A 19996-nucleotide genomic window follows, 5' to 3' on the forward strand; every position below is an offset into this window, starting at 1 on the left:
CAGCTGGGAGATAACTAAGGGGTTTCACTTAAACAGCAAGCCAAGCCCAAATAAGCAACCTCATTTTCAAAAACAAGCTCAAAAGTCAGCAAATTATGACTGACCAGATTTGCAAGCCTCTTTGGGAAAGAACAAGCCCAAAGTTGGTTATAATAAGGAGACTTGGCAACAGTGCTAGAAGGACTCACTCTGAAAACACCACAGTAGGCACAGATCCACTGCTATGCTTGTATTTACATATATTGATGTTTTTAAATAGTGTTATTAATCTGTTCTGAGCATTGATAACTTTACACTTCATGTAGCTTTTAGAGTTCTATTAAGAAAGGATTGCAAGAAAACCATTTTAGTAGAGATAGACCTCCTGGTCTCGTCAAATACCTTCTCCAGTTAATCTGTGGGGACTTCAATTCAATTATTTTTTATTCACTACTCTTGTCATCTCAAGACACTTTAAAAGGTCTAATTCAGTTCAGTTTGGTTTATTTGCCATTTGCAGTGTAGAAAAGCATTGGCAAAGAGATACAAGTAGCTCTGCTCTGCTGGAGGAGAAGGGGTTCTGCTTGCTGCAGCTTTCACCATAAAGAATTAACCAGAACAACCCATAGCCCAAACACTGACAATCCCACACAGAATATACGCAAACATTGGCCTCGATGGACCAGGGGAGGGTGAAGCCGATAGCAGCCCTTCTTGTCACCTCCCTCATGCAGCTTCTCAAATATTTTAGAGGAGCTAGATCAGAGGCGACCTTTGAAAAAAAGCGGAATTTTTCCCTGTGGTACTCAACAAGTGACACCAATTTATTGGTTTATTATTTACATGAATGGGGACTGGTTTCCTAGTGGTTAGAGCATTGTACCTGTGTCCCAGAGGTTCTGGGTTCAACCCCCGCCAGCTGCCACTCTGGCTCCCTGAGCCAGAGTGCCTAAATGGGTTAAATGCAGAAAACAAATGTACATTGCAATGAAAATAAAGATGCTTGATTAGTATTATAAGTCTAGTAGAATATTGTGATCAACAGTATCAAATGTAGCACTGAGATCTAACAGGACAAGTACAGACACAAGTCCATTATCTGAGGCCATGAGAATATCATTAGTGACCTTCACCAGAGCTGTTTCAGTGCTATGATGAGCTCTGAAGCCTGACTTAAACTCTTCAAGTAGGTCATTACTTTGTAAATGTTCACATAGTTGATTAACAACTACGCTCAAGAATTTAACGTAGGAAAAGAAGATTAGATATAGGTCTGTAATGTATTAAGTCATCTTGATCAAGAGAAGGTTTCTTAAGTACATTTTTAATAACAGCTATTTTAAAAGCCTTTGGTACATATTAATTCACTAGGATAGATTAGTCATTCAAAATAGGGTCATTGATTGAAGGGAATACCTCCTTAAACAACTTGGTTGGGAACATACAAGTAGAAGGTTTAGATTAAGCTAAAATTTTAGATAGCTCAGAAAGCTCTACTGCTTCTAAACAGTTCAAACACAAAAAAGGTTCTAAAGATTCCTCCAATGCTGCCTCACTTACTGAGGACGAGGTAATCATGTTTTGGGAGGATCCCAAATATTTTATTTTTAATGGAATCAATTTTATTCATGAAGAATCCCATAAAGTAATTAGTGCTGATAACTGATGGAATGGACAAATCAATGGAGCTATGACTCTGGGTAAGTTTGGCAACTGTATGAAAGAGAAACCTAAAATTACTTTTATTCTCTATTAATGATGAGAAATACGCTCCTCTAACTCTGTTAATGGTCTTTTTTTTTACCACAGTAGACTGTTTTTCTAGATTTGGTAAGATTCCTCAAGGTGTGAAGGGTGCCATTTTCTCCAGTTTTCTAACATTGTGCTTCAAAGAACACAGTTCTAAATTAAACCAGGGAGCCAACTTCCTGTTAATAACCATCTTATTTTTCAGGGGAGCTATGTTGTCCAATTAAAAATGCAATGAGGAAGTGACACCATAAATAAGAACATCAATTTGTGATCTTCTGGTTCCTGGCAATATCTTGCTTCCATGTCCTTGTGGCATCAGGCTGTAGCTGGCTCCTGCAACTACCCCACATGGATAGCCTCCCCTATCTGCAGACTCAACGGGTGGGGGTTCCCTCATGCTCTCTGCATTTCTGAGCTCTTGTACAGCAGATAGAATGCCGACCTTTGACCCTGCACTTGCCATAGTCTCAGGTCTGGGTGCAGGTCTGGTCTCTCTCTCTTCTCTGCATTTGTGACGGGCAGGTGTCTTTTGTTTTACACGTGGTAAAACAAAAGTCTGAGCGGTCTGGTGTGCAGATGGGAGTTTGGGCAAAGCAACCAGATGGCATGCCTTGGAGAATCTATCTATGATTGAGAGGATGACGGTCTTGTGATTGGATGGAGGTAGATGAGTGACGAAATCTAGGGCTATGTGTGACCAGGGACAGCTGGGTGTGGGTAGGGGTTAGAGTAAAGCTGTAGGTGGTCTGCTGGAACATTTAATGCGGGCACAGACAGGGCAGGTGGAAACGAACTCAGACACGTCTTTGTTTAAGGACAGCCACCAAAAATACCGCCGTAGAAGAGCGATGGTACAGCTGGAGCCAGGGTGGCGGGAGAACCTGGATGAGCGCCCCAGCAGATTAGTTGGGAGCGGACTGCTTACGGGACATTAGGTTTTCAGGGAGGACCGCCTCCAGGATCTGGTTCGTTCTCCTGTGCTTGTTGAACCTGCCTCTCCAGTTCCCAGGTAATAGCTCCAACGAATCAGGATTTGGAGATGATAGTCTCAGGGTCAGTGGAGTCTACAGTGGCAGAGAATTGTCGGGACAGTGCATCTGGCTTGATGTTCTTGGAGCCCGGGCGGTAGGTGATAGTGAAGTGGAAAGTTCTTGTGGTCCGTCCAGATGATGATTGGCAACTCAGTGCCCTCCAACCAGTGGCGCCACTCCTCCAAAGGCAGTTTTATGGCCAACAGCTTGCAATCTCCCACGTCATAGTTTCTCTCTGCGGGTGAGCAGCACCTGGAAAAGCAGGGATGAGTTTCCCATCGGAGGGAGACTACTGGGACAGGATAGCCCCAACTCCTGTGTTCAAGGCGTCGACCTCCAGGGTAAACTGGACCGAGGGGTCAGGGTACATGAGGATAGAAGCCTGTGAGACCCTTTCCTTGAGGCGTCGGAAAGCCCGATTGGCTGCAGGTGCCCAGGTGAAGGTCTTCTTGGTGGAGGTGAGACCTGAAAGCGGTGAGGCAATGACACTAAAGTTCTTGATAAACACACGGTACAAATTGGCAAACTCAGGAAGCATTGGAGTTGTTCCCGGGCCTTGGGTGTTGGCCAGTCCTCCACAGCTTTGACTTCTCCTGGGTCCGTCTTCACCTGTCTGACTGGGACAAAGACGGGCTGATGGCAGGGGGGGCCCTAGAGGAGATCTATGGAGCAGTAGGGGCAATGAGGTGGAAGGCTTAGAGTCCTTGCTAAACACCCGCTGGAGATCATGGTACTCGGGTGGAACCAGAGACAGGTTGGGAGGGACCCCAGCGGAGACAGGACCAACCGAAGAGCGAGGAAGGGCTGACTGAAGACAAGAAGCCAGGCAACTGGAGCTCAATGTCTCTATACGCGATTCTCTCCAATTTATGTGGGCTACCGACCGACCTGTTTTAGGGACCACAATATTTTGGCCGCCTCCTCCTCGCTCAAGGAGGAGGAGAATGTTCTTTTAAATTGAGCTAGGAAGTTGGTGTAGTTGAGACTGTGAATGTTTGTTTCGTCAACGAAGGACTCTGCCCATCTCAGGGCTTTGTCTCTAATGAGACAGATAATGTAAGAGATTTTCCTAGGATCATCTGGGAAGGACCGAGGGAACGACAGAACACTAAGGCGCATTGTAATAAAAAAACCTGGACTTACTCAGCTTACCAAAGAAGGGTTGGGGGGTAAGGGTGGAGACCCCGATGCCGGGTATTGAGGACAGCACAGGACCAGCGGGAGGCTGGGCAGCTGGAGGAGAAGCAGAGGTAGGTCGAGTCACATTTAGCTGTCTTCTTAGATCCTGAAATTCGTGGGTTAGCGAATTCAGGTGCTCCCCATCACCGCTAATTAGAGCCTTTCTTAAGGAGTGGAAACCAGGAGGAGGGCGTCAGTTGTTTCTCGCTTTCAGCGTGGTACTTGACCGACCAAACTGTCTTCCGAGTAACCTCCAAGCCAGTTCCTAATTCCGTGTCTCTGTTTACTTCCCAGAACCCTTGACTCAAGCCTGAGAACCTCCAAGCCTGGACCTCTGAGGAATCTAAGAAACCCTCTGATCGCCGGTCTGCTTTTAGCCCTCCTGCCTGAGCTCACCTGTCTGTCCACCCTCCAATACCATCTGCACCAGAGAGAGAGCCACTGGATTTGCACCAACCTCCCTGGGTTAAGTCAAGCCTCAACCTCTGTGAGTTAAGCGTCCTCCACAATTCTGTTGTTCACTAGTGCCCTCATCATTCCCAGCAGAACTAGTGACTATCCAGCCCGCCAGCACTGCCTCTGTTTACACTGCACCTTGACAATAAACTCCCTTAACATATTGTCTGTCTCAGTGGTTGCCCTGATTCAGAGTCAATTTTCTCTAAACATGACAGCACTCCACAGCATACTCTGCTCTATTTCCCTTAAATACTGAGTCTCAGCATTGAGATTTTCTGTAGTGAAGCTGGCAGCAGCCTCAATATTAGCCTTGTTTATCTGTATTTTGAACTCCATGTTTGGTCTACAATTTCCAAATTCCATGATTTTTTTTTTTTTTTTTACTTTTGATTAGATTTAAGGATACTTTGTCATCATCAAACCATAATTTATTCAATTTGATAATTTCTTCAATTACATTCTTTACCAGCTACTCTGAGTAGTCATTTAGAACTGATCTACATGTTGGCCATCTGTATTTACGTCTAAAGATGTTTTTGAGCAGTTCTTCTAACTCTCTGCTGCTGTTGGTCATTCATTACATTGAAAACTGTTATTAAAAATAATTTGTGAAAATCTTAGAAAATGCAAACATTGCCAAATGAGATGGATGGGGTAAAGTTATCATTAGGCTCTGTGGTTCAGCAGCAATGAGACCTTGACACTGATTTGTGAAGAAAAAAACTGAGAACCTGAGATCAGTGACGTTGACTATGTAAATCAATTTTTTGAATTTGTTCCACATGAAAATGCTTCAGGGCATGACGGTTAAATCAAATGCAAATAGTGCTTGGATTCGGTATGTAAGCAGTGAACATTGCTCCTCTCTGCAGTTCTTCACCAGCAAAGTGGACAGAAAAGGACAGATGGGGAACGTTTTTCAGTTTTTTGCTGCTGCGTCTGGTACGTCTTTTACAACATGTATTCAGATGTGAATCTTAAAGGTCAATCTAAAGTAACTGATAGTTTCAATCATGCTGATCTCTGTCTGCAGCTCTGTGTGCCGTCTCCTCACTTCCTGCACATAAATACCATTTTGTTTATGAACCAAAGACCTGGAATGACGCTCAGAGTTTCTGCAGGGAACATTACTCAGACCTGGCAACCATCCACAACATGGATGACGTGAACATCCTAAACGAGATGGCGGACTCGCAGCAGATGGTATGTTAAATTTTTTCTTTCACTAGAAAATAGAATGAGAGGCACAAAAAACGTTCAGCTGCACAAACTTCCATGTATTTCTCCTTCACTTGGGAAAAATTTACTTTTGCTTTGCATTTTGTTTTGATGGAAACAAACTCTGAAGAACTAAAATATCCAAAATTGAAGGATGAGACTTCTAGACAGAAACAAACACATTTATGGTGGCGAACTCCCCTGAAAATTGTCCCAGTATAAAAGTAAACCACTGAGAACAGCTCTAACTGCATCCACAGGTTATCAGATGTGTAACACAGTGAAGAGCAAAATATGAGATGCTTTGAATGGTGGACAAGACCTGAAAACATCTGGAGGTTCTGTACACAGAAGGTTAATGAAACATCTAAACATTTGCCAAAAAAAATCAACTTTTCTTTGAATTTATCTTATTAAATATTATACACCTTCTAAACTCAAATTAATAATTATAAGTTAAGTCAAAACAAATGTTGTCTCAAGACCCTTTTCTAGACAAGCAGACTCTGTTTATTACAGAAATAAAGTGGGATTAAACACATCATGCAGACAGATTCATTGACATGCACCGTAAGTAAATCCTAGTTTTAAAACGATGCAGTTAGACTTAGTTTATTATTCCAGTTGGTAAAAAGCTCTCCATCTAAAGAACCCCAACTGGTTGCGTCGAGTTGTTGAAGTGGCAACAATTCCTCTTACCAAGTCAGGAAAACTTTCCTTTAACAGGGAGGAAACCCTCCTGCAGAACCAGGCTCAGTGTGAACGATCAATTGCTGCGACCCACAGGGGCTTAGAGAAGACAGAGCAGAGACACAGAAAGCACAGAAGCATTGATCCAGGTAAACTTTCTATGTGGGAGAAAAGTGAAAAATAAATGGCTGACTGGCTCTTTTAGTGGCTTCCGCCAGCAGAGAAACAGCTAAAAAAATAAACTCAGTTTTCAGGTCTAGAGAATGAAAGAGAGCACAGGTAGTTAGTTGCAGTAACTGAGCAAAAAAATGGTGGGAGCAGCAAACAAACAGTTCTAACGAGACAATATGGCAGGGACAGGAAGGTTGAGGGACATTAGAACTGGGCTGATGTTCTCTATCTTCCTGGTTTTAGTGGGAACACGAGCAGCAGCATTCTGGATCAGATGCAGTTGTCTGATACATTTTTTAGGGCAAATCTGTGTTGCAGTAGTCAATAGAACTAAAGCTAAACACAAGGATGAGTTTCTCTAGATCTTGTTGGGACATTCAATTCAATTCAATTCAATTTTATTTATATAGCGCCAAATCATGAAACATGTCATCTCAAGGCACTTTACAAAGTCAAGTTCAATCATATTATACAGATTGGGTCAGATTATACAGATTGGTCAAAAATGTCCTATATAAGGAAACCAGTTGATTGCATCAAAGTCCCGACAAGCAGCATTCACTCCTGGGGAACCGTAGAGCCACAGGAAGAGTCATCTGCATTGTACATGGCTTTGCTGCAATCCCTCATACTGAGCAAGCATGAAGCGACAGTGGGAAGAAAAACCACCCATTAACGGGAAAAAAAACCTCCGGCAGAACCGGGATCAGTATGAACGGTCATCTGCCTCGACCGACTGGGGTTACAGAAGACAGAACAGAGACACAACAAGAGAAACAAAAAAGCACAGAAGCACACATTGATCTAGTAATCTGTTCTACATTAGATGGTAGTAGCAGGTGAGCCGTCTTCTCTGGATGATGTCACAGTTAACAGAACGCCAGACCAGGTGTACCTACTATGAAGAAAAGAGAGAGAACAGAAAGTTAAAAGCTGAAATGACAACACATAATGCATAATTGAAGAACAGTAGAACTCAATATAGTGAGAAAATTAGATCCTGATATACTCCAGTAACCTAAGCCTATAGCAGTAAAACTATAAAGGTAGCTGAGAGTAACATGAGTCACTAGTTATAATTTTTGTCAAAAAGAAAAGTTTTAAGCCTAGTCTTAAAAGTAGACAGGGTGTCTGCCTCACGGACCAAAACTGGGAGTTGGTTCCACAGGAGAGGAGCCTGATAGCTAAAGGATCTGCCTCCCATTCTACTTTTAGAGACTCTAGGAACCACCAGCAGACCTGCAGTCTGAGAGCGAAGTGCTCTGTTAGGAACATACGGGGTAATCAGAGCTCTGATATATGATGGAGCTTGATTATTAAGGGCTTTATACGTTAGAAGAAGAATTTTAAATTCTATTCTTGATTTAACAGGAAGCCAATGAAGGGAAGCTAAAATTGGAGAAATATGATCCCTCTTGTTGATTTTCATCAGAACTCTTGCTGCAGCATTTTGGATCAGCTGAAGGCTTTGAACTGCATTTTGTGGACTTCCTGATAGTAAAGAATTACAATAGTCCAGCCTTGAAGTAACAAATGCATGGACCAGTTTTTCAGCATCACTCCTGGACAGAATGTTTCTAATTTTGGCGATATTCCGGAGGTGAAAAAAGGAAACTCTGGAAACCTGTTTAATATGGGATTTAAATGACATGTCTTGGTCAAAAATAACACCAAGATTTTTTACTTTATTACCGGAGGCCAGGTTAACGCCACCCAGATTAAGTGATTGGTTAAGAAGTTTATTTTTTGAGGACTCTGGCCCAAAGATTAAAACTTCGGTCTTGTCAGAATTTAGATGCAGGAAATTTAAAGTCATCCAGCTTTTGATGTCATCAAGACATGACTGCAGTCGAAGTAATTGATTGGATTCATCAGGATTTATGGATAAATATAGCTGAGTATCATCAGCATAACAGTGGAAATTAATCCCATGCTGTCTGATAATTTTGCCTATCGGAAGCATATATATAGTAAAGAGAATTGGTCCAAGGACTGAACCCTGTGGTACTCCACAGGTGACCCTAGAGTTTGAGGAAGATTTATTATTAACATGAACAAATTGGAATCTGTCTGACAGATAAGATTTAAACCAGCCTAATGCTTTCCCCTTAATCCCTACAGTATGTTCAAGTCTTTGTAGGAGAATATTGTGATCAACTGTATCAAATGCAGCACTGAGATCTAACAGGACAAGTATAGACACAAGTCCATTATCTGAGGCCATGAGAATATCATTAGTGACCTTCACCAGAGCTGTTTCAGTGCTATGATGAGCTCTGAAGCCTGACTGAAACTCCTCAAGTAGGTCATTACTTTGTAAATGTTCACAAAGTTGATTAGCAACTACTTTCTCAAGAATTTTAGATAAGAAAAGAAGATTAGATATAGGTCTGTAATTTACTAACTCATCTTGATCAAGAGAAGGTTTCTTAAGTAAAGGTTTAATAACAGCTACTTTCAAAACCTGTGGTACATATCCATTTACTAAGGATAGATTAATCATGTCTAAAATAGTGCCACTGATCAAAGGGAATACCTCCTTAAACAACTTGGTTGGGATTGGGTCTAACATACAGGTAGAAGGTTTAGATGAAGCTAAATTTTTAGATAGCTCAGAAAGCTCTACTGCTTCTAAACAGTTCAAACACTGCGCAGATTCTAAAGATTCCTCCAATGCTGCCTCACTTACTGAGGACGAGGTAATCATGTTTGGGAGGATGCCAATTATTTTATTTTTAATGGCATCAATTTTATTTATGAAGAATCCCATAAAATCATTACTACTAAGAGCTAAGGGAATGGATGGATCAACAGAGCTGTGGCTCTGGGTAAGTTTGGCAACTGTACTAAAGAGAAATCTAGGATTATTTTTATTCTCTTCAATTAATGATGAAAAATATGCTACTCTAACTCTGCGGAGGGTCTTGTTATACAACAATAGTCTGTCCCTCCAGATTAAGTAGGATTCCTCTTGGTGTGTAGAGCGCCATTTTCTCTCCAATTTCCTAACATTGTGCTTCAAGGAACGCAGCTCTGAATTAAACCAAGGAGCCAGCTTCCTGTGAATAATCACCTTCTTTTTCAAGGGAGCTACATTGTCTAATGCAGAACGCAATGAGGAAGTCACATTGTTAGCAAAGGTATCGATTTGTGAATGGGAAGAAACAGCAATGCTGCCATCTACAGGGCAGTTCTGCAATACTGAGGATATTAAGAAGGGGACAGACTCTTTAAGTTTTGATACAGCATTATCCGATAAAAATCTACTATAATGGAACCCTCTTTTGGGGGTGGAGAATTCAGTTAGATTAAACTCAAATGTTATTAAAAAATGATCAGACAGGACAGGGTTGTGAGAGAATACTGTTAATTCTTCACAATCAATGCCATATGTCAGAACAAGGTCTAAAGTATGGAGCCGAGAGTGCGTCGGTTTATGCACATTTTGAACAAAACCAATTGAATCTAGGATAGTTTTAAAGGCTACACTAAGGTTATCACATTCAGTGTCAACATGGATGTTAAAATCACCCACTATAATAACCTTATCAGTATTTAACACCAAATCAGATAAGAAATCAGACAACTCATCCAAAAACTGAGTGTAAGGGCCTGGTGGACGATACAAAACAACAAACAGAAGAGGTTTTATTGCTTTGCAGCTTGGATGAGGGAAACTGAGGGTTAAATGTTCAAAAGAACTGTAATTATTAGTTGGCCTGGGACTAATTAATAAATCAGACTGAAAGATAGTTGCCACTCCTCCTCCTCTTCCCACAGATCTGGGAATGTGGAAATTTGAATAACTGGAGGGGGTTGACTCATTTATACTAACGTAGTCCTCTTGTAGCCAGGTTTCTGTGAGACAAAACAAATCAATCTGATTATCAGAAATCAATTCATTAACTAACAAAGTCTTTGGAGGGAGAGACCTTATATTTAATAGACCACATTTTATTATTTTATTTTTAGGTTCAAGGTGAACCATATTGATTTTTATTAGGTTTTTATGATTTGTTCCTTTTAGATCAGTTTTTGATCTGTTAAGTTTTGGCCGTGGGAAAGACACCGTCTCAATAGGATAATGGGTGGGTAACAGTACAGAAGCTGCAGAGAGGTGTGTTAAACTACGGCTCTGCTTCCTGGTCTGGACCCTGGGTTGTCAGCATTTAGGAGAACTAATAAATCCGGCCAGATTCCTAGAAAGAAGAGCTGCACCATCCAAAGTAGGATGGATGCCGTCTCTCCGGATCAGACCAGGTTTTCCCCAGAAAGTTCTCCAGTTATCAATGTAGCCCACGTCGTTTTCAGGACACCACCTAGACAACCAGCGGTTGAATGATGACATGCGGCTAAACATGTCATCACTGGTCAGATCAGGCAGGGGACCAGAGAAAATTACAGAGTCCGACATAGTTTTAGCAAACTCACAAACCGAAGCAACACCAACTTTGGTGACCTCTGATCGGCGTGACCGGGTGTCATTACCGCCAGCGTGAATAACAATTTTGCGGTATTTACGCTTATCCTTAGCCAGTAGTTTTAGGTAGGATTCTATGTCGCCTGTTCTGGCCCCTGGTAGGCATTTAACTATGGTCCCTGGTTTCTTTAGTGCCACATTTCTCATTATGGAGCTGCCAATAATTAAGGTCGGCTCCTCGGCGAGATTGTCGCTCAGAGGGGAAAATTTATTAGAAACGCAGATGGGTTGGTGGTGATCTGGGGTCTGTAATCTAGAGCTATGCTTCCTACGAACTGTCACCCAGCCAGCCTGGTTACCAGGCTGCTCGGGTGCTACTGCTTTAGGTTCGCTACGTGAAGTTACTCTATGCGGCTCCGCGCTAGCAAAAGAGCGGCTATCAGCTGGTTTTTCAACAGCACGGAGCCGGGTCTCCAATTCTGACACCCTCGCCTCCAAAGCTACAAAAACACTACATTTATTACATGTACCATCATCACTAAAGGAGGCAGAGGAATAACTGAACATCTGACACAGAGAGCAGCAGATAGGAGACTTAGTCAGAGCCGGAGAAGCCATTATGAGGCTAAGGCTTGGCTAGCGCTAGGCTAACGCCCTATTACCACGCCAAAGAACAAACCGTGTGAAACACGAGGAGTTCCCAAACGTGATGAGCAGCCACAGACAATGTTTTAAAAGTGCTTATGTTTGGAAACAGATGTTACAGCAAAGAGGTTTAAAGATAAAAAGCGAGAGAGCCTGGAGCAAAGCTCCGTCGTTCATACAGCAACAACAGGAAGTGACGCAACACGCCTTACCGCAAACAGGAAGTCCGCGAATTGAATGAGGTGACCTTAGTGGTCTGGAGGGTTGATACACTGATACACTGACATCAGTCCTTTAATCAAGGAAATGTTCTTCAGGTGGTAGAAAGCAGATTTTGTAACTGTCTTTATGTATCTTTAAAGGTTCGGGTCTGAATCAATCATTGCACCCAGATTTTGGGCCTGATCATGTAATGATTTGTGTTTAGGACCCGATAATTCACCCGTAAAGAAATAGCAGGTGGAAATGTCTGATCTGTGATGCTGACGCTGCTTTACTGTACTCTCTACAGAGAGCCTGGATCGGACTGTATGACAACTGGAAGTGGTCCGGCTCTGATGGGGAGTACAGGAACTGGCAGTCTGACCAACCCACTACGTACCAGGCAGAAGAGAACTGTGTGGCAATTATGCCGAATAGTCAGTGGATCGATGCACCCTGTGAATGGCTCTTAAGACCAGTCTGCTCTGATGGGACCGGTGAGGAATCCAGTTTCCAGGTTCCTGCCTGAAATGTTTCAAAGCATATAGTTCATAGGCTGAAATATAACCTCCATTTGGTGCAATTTAAAGGATTGAAAGTGACTTTTGTCCCCATCAACGACTCCATGACCTGGGCCAATAGTCAGAGATACTGCAGGGAACATCACACAGATCTGGTCACCATCAGAAATGAGACGGACAACCTGGAGGTAAAAAAGCTGATTTCAGTAAACGCAGCTGTTTGGATTGGTCTCTACAGGAAGTCCTGGGAATGGGTGGATGGAAGCACCTCCTCGTTCCGGTACTGGAAGTCCGGGGAACCCAACAACGTCAAGGTGAAGGAGAACTGTGTGGCAGCAAATTTTGGAGCTTCTGGAATTTGGGAGGATGACAACTGTGATGTGGAGAAACCATTTATCTGCAACCAAGGTAAATGCAAGGAAATGTTTAACATGTCTAAAAAAAATTTGCAGAAAATAAGTAAAAATGTTTTTACTTTAAAGAAAATGTTTTTTTTTCACTTGCTGGGTTGAAACAGAGAATTAATTACGTTTTTCTTATTGTCACCTTTCTCTGTTCATTTTCCACCTGTGGCTCAGCCTGAGAACCTTCAAATTTATTCTGAAGGATTTAGGTTTTTTTGTCCAACCAATGTCATTGTCCCACACGAGTCACTGGTAGAACCCTCACATTTATGTATTTACTTCCATATTTAAAACACAAGACCAGAAACCCAGCTTCATCCACCAGAGACACATGAATGTGGAAAAACTTCAAGATCTCTGAAACTTTGCAGATCTTTTTCTCTCATTTATCCCGCATATATGAAATTATTAACCGAAAAACACATTTAGGTAATATCACATTTAGGTAATATCATGTTACTGATGAAGAAGAGGAAGGTTAAGCAGTGACTGTTTCAATTTAATATCAAGCTGGCCGGAGTGCCACAAGGCTGTGTGATGAGTTCCTTCCTCTACTCTCTCCTCACCCACGACTACTGACCTGTCCATGGCTCTAACGCCATCATCAAGTTTGCAGACGACACCACCGTGATTGGCCATATCAGAGACAACGATGAGGCCGCCTACAGGGAGGAGGTGGACCGTCTGGCTGAGTGGTGCGACAAAAACAACCTGCAGTTGAACACAGAGAAGACCAAAAAACCCATTGTGGACTTCAGGAGGAACGCTGACCTACACCATCCCATCCACATCAAAGGGACAGCGGTGGAGCGTGCGGACAGCTATAAGTTCCTGGGAGTCCACATCTCCGAGGACCTGACCTGGATGACCAGCTGCTCCAAACTCATCAAGAAGGCGCACCAGCGCCTGTTCTTCATGAGGACCCTGAGGAAGAACCATCTGTCCCCAGAGATCCTCACGAACTTCTACCGCTGCACAATTGAGAGCATCCTCACCAACTGTATTACAGTTTGGTACGGGAACTGTTCTGTCGCCGACCGGAAGGCGCTTTAGAGGGTGGTGAAAACTACCCAGCACATCGCCAGGGCACCGCTCCCTACCATCAAGGATATCTATGGGAAGCGGTGTCTGAAAAGGGCCGGGAAAATCACCGAGGCCTTCACTCACCCTGCACACACACCCTTCTTCCTCCTGCCCTCTGGGAGGCGTTACAGAAGCTTACGGGTCAGAACCACCAGGCACCGGAACAGCTTCTTTCCCACAGCTGTCACGCTCCTGAACGCCTCCTGACACAACTATAACCCCCCATCCCCCCATACAATAATAACATATGGACTGCCTCACACACACACACACACACACACACACACACACACACACACACACACACACACACACACACACACACACACACAATTTGTATACAATCTGTATAGATTCTGTAAATCTTATCTGCCATTATTTATCTTGCATTATAAACCCACTAATACATATATAATCCTTTTTCCTAACATTACTGTAAATTCTATTTATACACAACATTTTACAGTCACCTACTATTACTTTTTACTTATATATACACTTATAAACAATATTTATATCCTGTATAGCACTCTTCTGGATAGATGCAAACCACATTTCGTTACTTTGTACTTGTGACAGTGCAATGACAATGAAGTTGAATTCTGTTCTATTCTATTCTAACGTCTGAAGGTCTCAAGCAAAAAAAAAACAACTCCCTTCTCTTCTGTATGTCGTTAAGAAATATTCTATTGTCCTCTTGGAACTGAACCAACATCTTGGGTTGAGTTATAGTTCTAGAAACATGAAGGCATCCAGAAGAAACATTGGCCTTCATCCACTGTCTTCCATGTTTCCAGGCTATTTACACGATAAATTAACTAACAGACCAGAACTGAGAGAAACACTGAGTGTAAACTAGGAACTGTTGGCTGCTGCTGGCTACACCTCCAGGTTCAGGTTGTTTGCATAAGAAGTGTCTAGTTTCCAGCTTGACTTGTTCATTTAGTGGCTGCAAAGCTTCAGGAACACCATGTGGGTCAGACTGAGCTGCTGTGCTGAGGATCATGCTGGACCTTCTGTCTGACGGGTTTCTGCTGGTGAAGCTTCAGATAATCCAGGGTTACATTTTGCGAGGCTCGGCAGTATAAGAAGCTTTTAGAAATAACAGGAGAGTGAATCCCAGCAAATACTGGGTCAGAATATCATTCAAGTCCCTACCAGAACTGATTAAATATTTTCTCCATCACAGTTGCAGTTTCACAGAAGGTTCTGAAAGTGAAGCTGGTCACAACCTCCCCTCTGGACCTGGAGGATCCTGCTGTGCTGGAAAACCTGCTGAAGCAGGTAAATTACCATAAAACCAGAAATATTCACCAAATGTAAAAACAAATCTATTTTCTTCATTCACTGTATTTTCAGTCGTAATGGAGCGAACATGTTGGTGAGCAGGTGAAAAGGTTCTGGTTTGGTTCTGAACGAGCAGATATGGTACCAGGGACAACTCCAGCCTGAAAACTCATTTATCTGCTGCTAGCTGCTCTCAGGTGATGACTGCATGAAGAAAGGAGCAGCTCAAAGCAGATCAGCAGAACATGCTGAGGGTTGGTACCGAGGTGGAGTCACGTTTGGTACCAGATTATTAACTGTAGTCAGTGACTTCCTCTTCTGGACCAGATCCTGACTGATGGCGACTCATCAGGGTCTTTGATGGATCCCAGTTTGTTGGCTTTGGATTCTCCAGCTGCTTACGGAGGGATGGTTGGTGGTGGCAGCATCATGCTGTGGGGTGGATGGAAAGATGCTTCAGAGCTGGCATTTTCACCGCAGGTCCAACTAGGTCCAACATTTCTCCTTCATTCAGGGAAATCCTCTGATCACCACCAAATGGTTCCTGGATTGTTGGAAGAAGGTTCTCCAGGAGGACCTCTGGATCCCACTCTTCATTGATTGCAGTGGTCTGAGGAGGATTGGGAGGAAACCCACGGGCTTGGTGGAGAAGCAACGCCACACATAGATTGGACCAGGAACCTTCACTGCTGCCACCAAATGGGCCTCATGGTGGCTCTCAGAGTTTCTTCTCCTGGTTTTCAAAACAACCAGAAGGAGGATTCATCAGAGAAGAAAGGGTTGCCCCAGTCCTCTGCTGTCCGGACTTGTACTTCCTGCAGAACCGCGGTCTGGCCTCCATGGTCAGAAGTGTCTTCTTGTAATAAAGTCTTCTCCACAGTGAAGATGCAGCTATGTGAAGCTGCTAAGCAACCTTTGCACTGGTGGAGACCTGGTTGTGTTCCATCCTCCTCATGAGGAGACACAGCCTGGTTCTAGCTTGACCTGCTAGGACATCCTGAAAGTTCTTCTCTGCAGTTGAACCTGTCAGGTCAAAATATCTTGTTTCTTCCAGCAGCTTCCTGCCTGTGAAGATGTTCTGATGCAAAGAGACAAAGTAGCTTTTCTTTGGAGGAAACAAGATCAAGATAAACATCTGAAAAAGGATCAACCTGTCCTGATGACACCTTCTTCTCTTCTGAGGTTTCCCAGTCTTATGACAAATTCTTGTGAACAAAACTAGTTTAAATTAAAATGGTTGTGTGCTTAATCCAAAAGTACTAATGTCAGGAAAATTAACTAAAAAAGTCTGAAGCAGTCACATGTGATAAGATCACAACATGCTGGAACTTCAGTAGAATATTGACCTTAAATAAGCTGTGTCTGTGTAATATTAACATCAGTGATGTTATTGTGTTTCAGCTGGAACTGAAGCTGCAGCAGCAGGGAGGGAAGCCAGACGTCAAACTGAGCTGGAGGAAGCAGACGGATGGAAAGATATTCCATAAAGAAGATGATATGTAGGAGGATCTTAGAAGCTGAAAATCCAGCTGGTGCAACAGTTATTTCACAAGATGCAAATATTGAAATGATTGTTTAGTTGAAGGAATTCCTCTGAGGAGTGAAGAGGACTGAATTAATGCACAGATGAGCAAAATGTTGGTGGTGTGTGTGTGTGTCTTTGGTGTGGGGGGGTCTTTTAATAAAATTTTCAAAAATAAATATCTTCCTCATGCTTAGCTGTTGTTATTGATCCTTAAAAAAATTTGAATTATTGAAGTGATCTATAGAGAATATTTCAGTCTTTCATTCATTTCAGTCTCCTGTCTGAATGTCAGCTAAACTTTTTTTGCTGTTGTTGAAAATAGACTAAGACCAGATATGCAGAGAGAAATCCTCCATCAAACTCTTTTCTGAGCTTTATGCTTTTGAACAGTAGATGGCGCTGTTGTGTTCTGCAGCTATGACCGCTGTCTGAATATTAACTAGTTAGTTTACTCTTGTAAAGAGTCTCACTGCTGTCAGACCGACTGTTAGGAAAGCATGTCAGGAATAAATGTAAAATAAGTTTAAGTATATTAAGTTTGTTTCATTTGTTTTTTTAGTTTATTCTCAAATACTTCAATAGGAAGGATTTTTCCTGCCAAAAGTCAAGAGCACACATTTTCAATTTGAGAAAATGATTTCACCTGCATTCAAAACCTCTTTCTCTCAAATATACTCTCTTCTCCATTGAATCTTTGGTTCTGCTCTCAGATTTAATGCTTCTTGCTCAGACATTTCTGCTCTTCCTTGCCTCCTTTTCCAAACCTCCTCTCTGCTCAAGTGAGAAATTCACTCACAAACTTGTTTGCTCTACATTTGGATTTTTTGTTGTTCTCTCTCAGATTAGAGTTGAATCATAGCCTAACAACCATTCCAGCCAATAGAACGACCGCCTCAGATACGTTGAACTTGTTTACTTCTACTGAATGTTCTTGTGTTACCCTGGATTCACGCTGAATACGGTCCAGATACGGTTGCAGCGCTACAAGGAATACAAATAATTAAAAATCAATTTTTCCACTCACATCTCTTACATGTGATCGCAAGAAGGAACTTTGCAAGTTGCAGCGGTCCCTGGACAAAGTTCCTTAATTTCATGAGCCAAATAGGAAACATCGGACGCTGGACAGGATAAACTTCCAGTGAATTTCTGAATAAAATCACCACACCACTAACTTGACTGTTGATGTTTTGTTTATACTAAAGAAACATGGGGAAACAGAGGGGATTTTGGAGGATGAAGTAGGATATAACTTACACATAACGAGTTTTGCCCTAAAAAATTAAAATCATGGCTGTTTTTTAATCATTTATGATTGATAGCAACAGGAAGGACCAGATGAACTTTTATTCTTGCCAGTCCCATTTCACTAGCTGGAGCCACAGCTGGCTGATGTGGAGCAGTGTGAGTGGGGGTTTGTAGCAAACTGGAACTGGACAACAAAATTCACATGTGGAGTCCCCCAAGGGTCCACCTTGTGTCCCCTCCTATTCAATATCTACATGCTTCCTCTGGCTCACATGATACAAAAACAACAACATTAGCTACCATCACTATGCAGATGACACACAGCTCTACGTCAGCATATCACCAGGTGACTATGAACCCATTCAAGTGGTGAGAAAATGATTAGAATAAACCTATGCATAGAACAAATTAAATTTGCTGCTATTAAATTCTGAAAAGACAGAAGTTGCAATTTTTGGACAAGAGTCCTCAAAAATAAACTTCTTAATTAATCATTTAATCTGAATGGCATTAAATTGGCCTCTGGTAATAAAGTTAAAAACCTTGGTGTTATTTTTGACTAAGACATGTAATTTAAATCCCATATTATAACACATAATATTATTATATTAACACATAATATTATCCTTCAAGCAATTTAAGGGGGGAGTGGTGACAGTTCTAAACAATATACATAAAGAAAATGGTAAAACAAAAACAATAAAACCAGTTAAAGTCTACCACTCCATCTAACCAGCCATCCTGTTGTTGGTCTTCATCTCTCCTCTCTCATTCCCACAGTCTGTGACCAGAGTGCTCGCACCCAGTCAGATCAACATCCAAAAACACTTCTGTTCTCACCCTTCCTTCAATAAACCTTTGAAACCGAACACTTTCTCTGTTTGTTGCTTCCAGGTCATCATGGAAAATAAGAACGTTACAATAAGGTCTCGCCTTCTAAATACTTTGTTAGTTAATTAATTGATTTCTGATAATCAGAAATTTATTTTGTCTACCAGAAACCTGGCTGCAAGAGGTATGTTAGTATAAATGAGTCAACTCCCTCCAATTATTTAAGTTTCCACATTCCCAGATCTACGGGAAGAGGGGGAGGAGTGGCAACTATCTTTCAGTCTGATTTATGAATTAGTCCCAGGCCAATTAATAACTACAATTCTTTTAAACATTTAACCCTCAGTTTCCCTCATCCAAACTGCAAAGCAATCTCTTTGTTGTTTTGTATCGTCCACCAGGCCCTTATTCTCAGTTTTTGGATCAGTTCTAAGACTTCTTATCTGATTTGGTGTTAAACACTGAAAAGTTATTATAGTGGGAGATTTCAACATTCATGTGGACAATGAATGTCATAACCTTAATGTAGTCTTTAAAACTATCCTAGATTCAATTGGTTTTGCTAAAAATGTGCATAAACCAACACACTCGGTCATATAATTATATAATCATTAATTATGTAACATATTTTACAATATCTGCAATATATTATATAATTCAATGATGTCCTCTCTTAGACTTAGACTTAGACTTTCTTTATTGTCATTTTGTATGCACAGAGTGCATATAGAACGAAATTTCGTTTTTCATACAGCTCAGAAGGATTGCAGTAACTCTACAGGATACCTTGCAGTGAATTTACAGTACAGGATAAAAAAAATGTAGTGATAAATCGCAGTCAGTTACAGGATTAGTTTCAATTGACTTCCGGATAAAGTGCAGCAGTGAGCAGTAGGCAGTTGAAATGTAAAACAATGTAAACAAATGTAAACAAATATGCAGTAAGGTACATATTTGCACCTTATGGCTTCAAAGAAAATCTAATTGGTAGTTTCAAAACTACAGGTAGTCTCTTGACAAGAGGTTTATAATCTGAGCAGAGAAAAACAAGGTTGTAATCTCAATTGCCCAAAGAAGGTCTGGATTTGGAAATATATGAATCCTTGACATTTGAATAAAACAAATTCAACGTCTTGTTTTCTCTTGTAGAGCACCTGACAAACTATTGAAAAGTTGGCAGTGTAGCAGGGAGTGAGACAAGATAAATCACAAGATATTGGCACAAACAAATTGGGGTGTTGGGTTTTCGCAACAATAGAACCGATGACATTATATTCATTGTTTTCAACAGCTGAAGGTGGAATGTAAACAACCACAAAACACTGGTGAACTCTCTTGGCTAATAATATGGA

General features: G+C 41.7%; 1 protein-coding gene across 1 annotated transcript; it reads left to right on the forward strand.

Annotated features, from left to right (window-relative positions):
• The first annotated feature begins 5278 nt into the window (after nt 1–5278).
• On the forward strand, nt 5279–16683 carry LOC110366858 (macrophage mannose receptor 1). Its single transcript, XM_036143386.1, has 6 exons — nt 5279–5342; nt 5434–5603; nt 12056–12242; nt 12336–12674; nt 14943–15037; nt 16442–16683. The coding sequence occupies exons 1-6, from the start codon at nt 5306–5308 to the stop codon at nt 16541–16543; spliced, it is 930 nt and encodes a 309-aa protein (XP_035999279.1). The 5' UTR covers nt 5279–5305; the 3' UTR covers nt 16544–16683.
• The last annotated feature ends 3313 nt before the right edge of the window (nt 16684–19996 follow it).

The sequence above is a fragment of the Fundulus heteroclitus genome, chromosome 1, assembly GCF_011125445.2.
Source record: "Fundulus heteroclitus isolate FHET01 chromosome 1, MU-UCD_Fhet_4.1, whole genome shotgun sequence".
NCBI lineage: Eukaryota > Metazoa > Chordata > Actinopteri > Cyprinodontiformes > Fundulidae > Fundulus > Fundulus heteroclitus.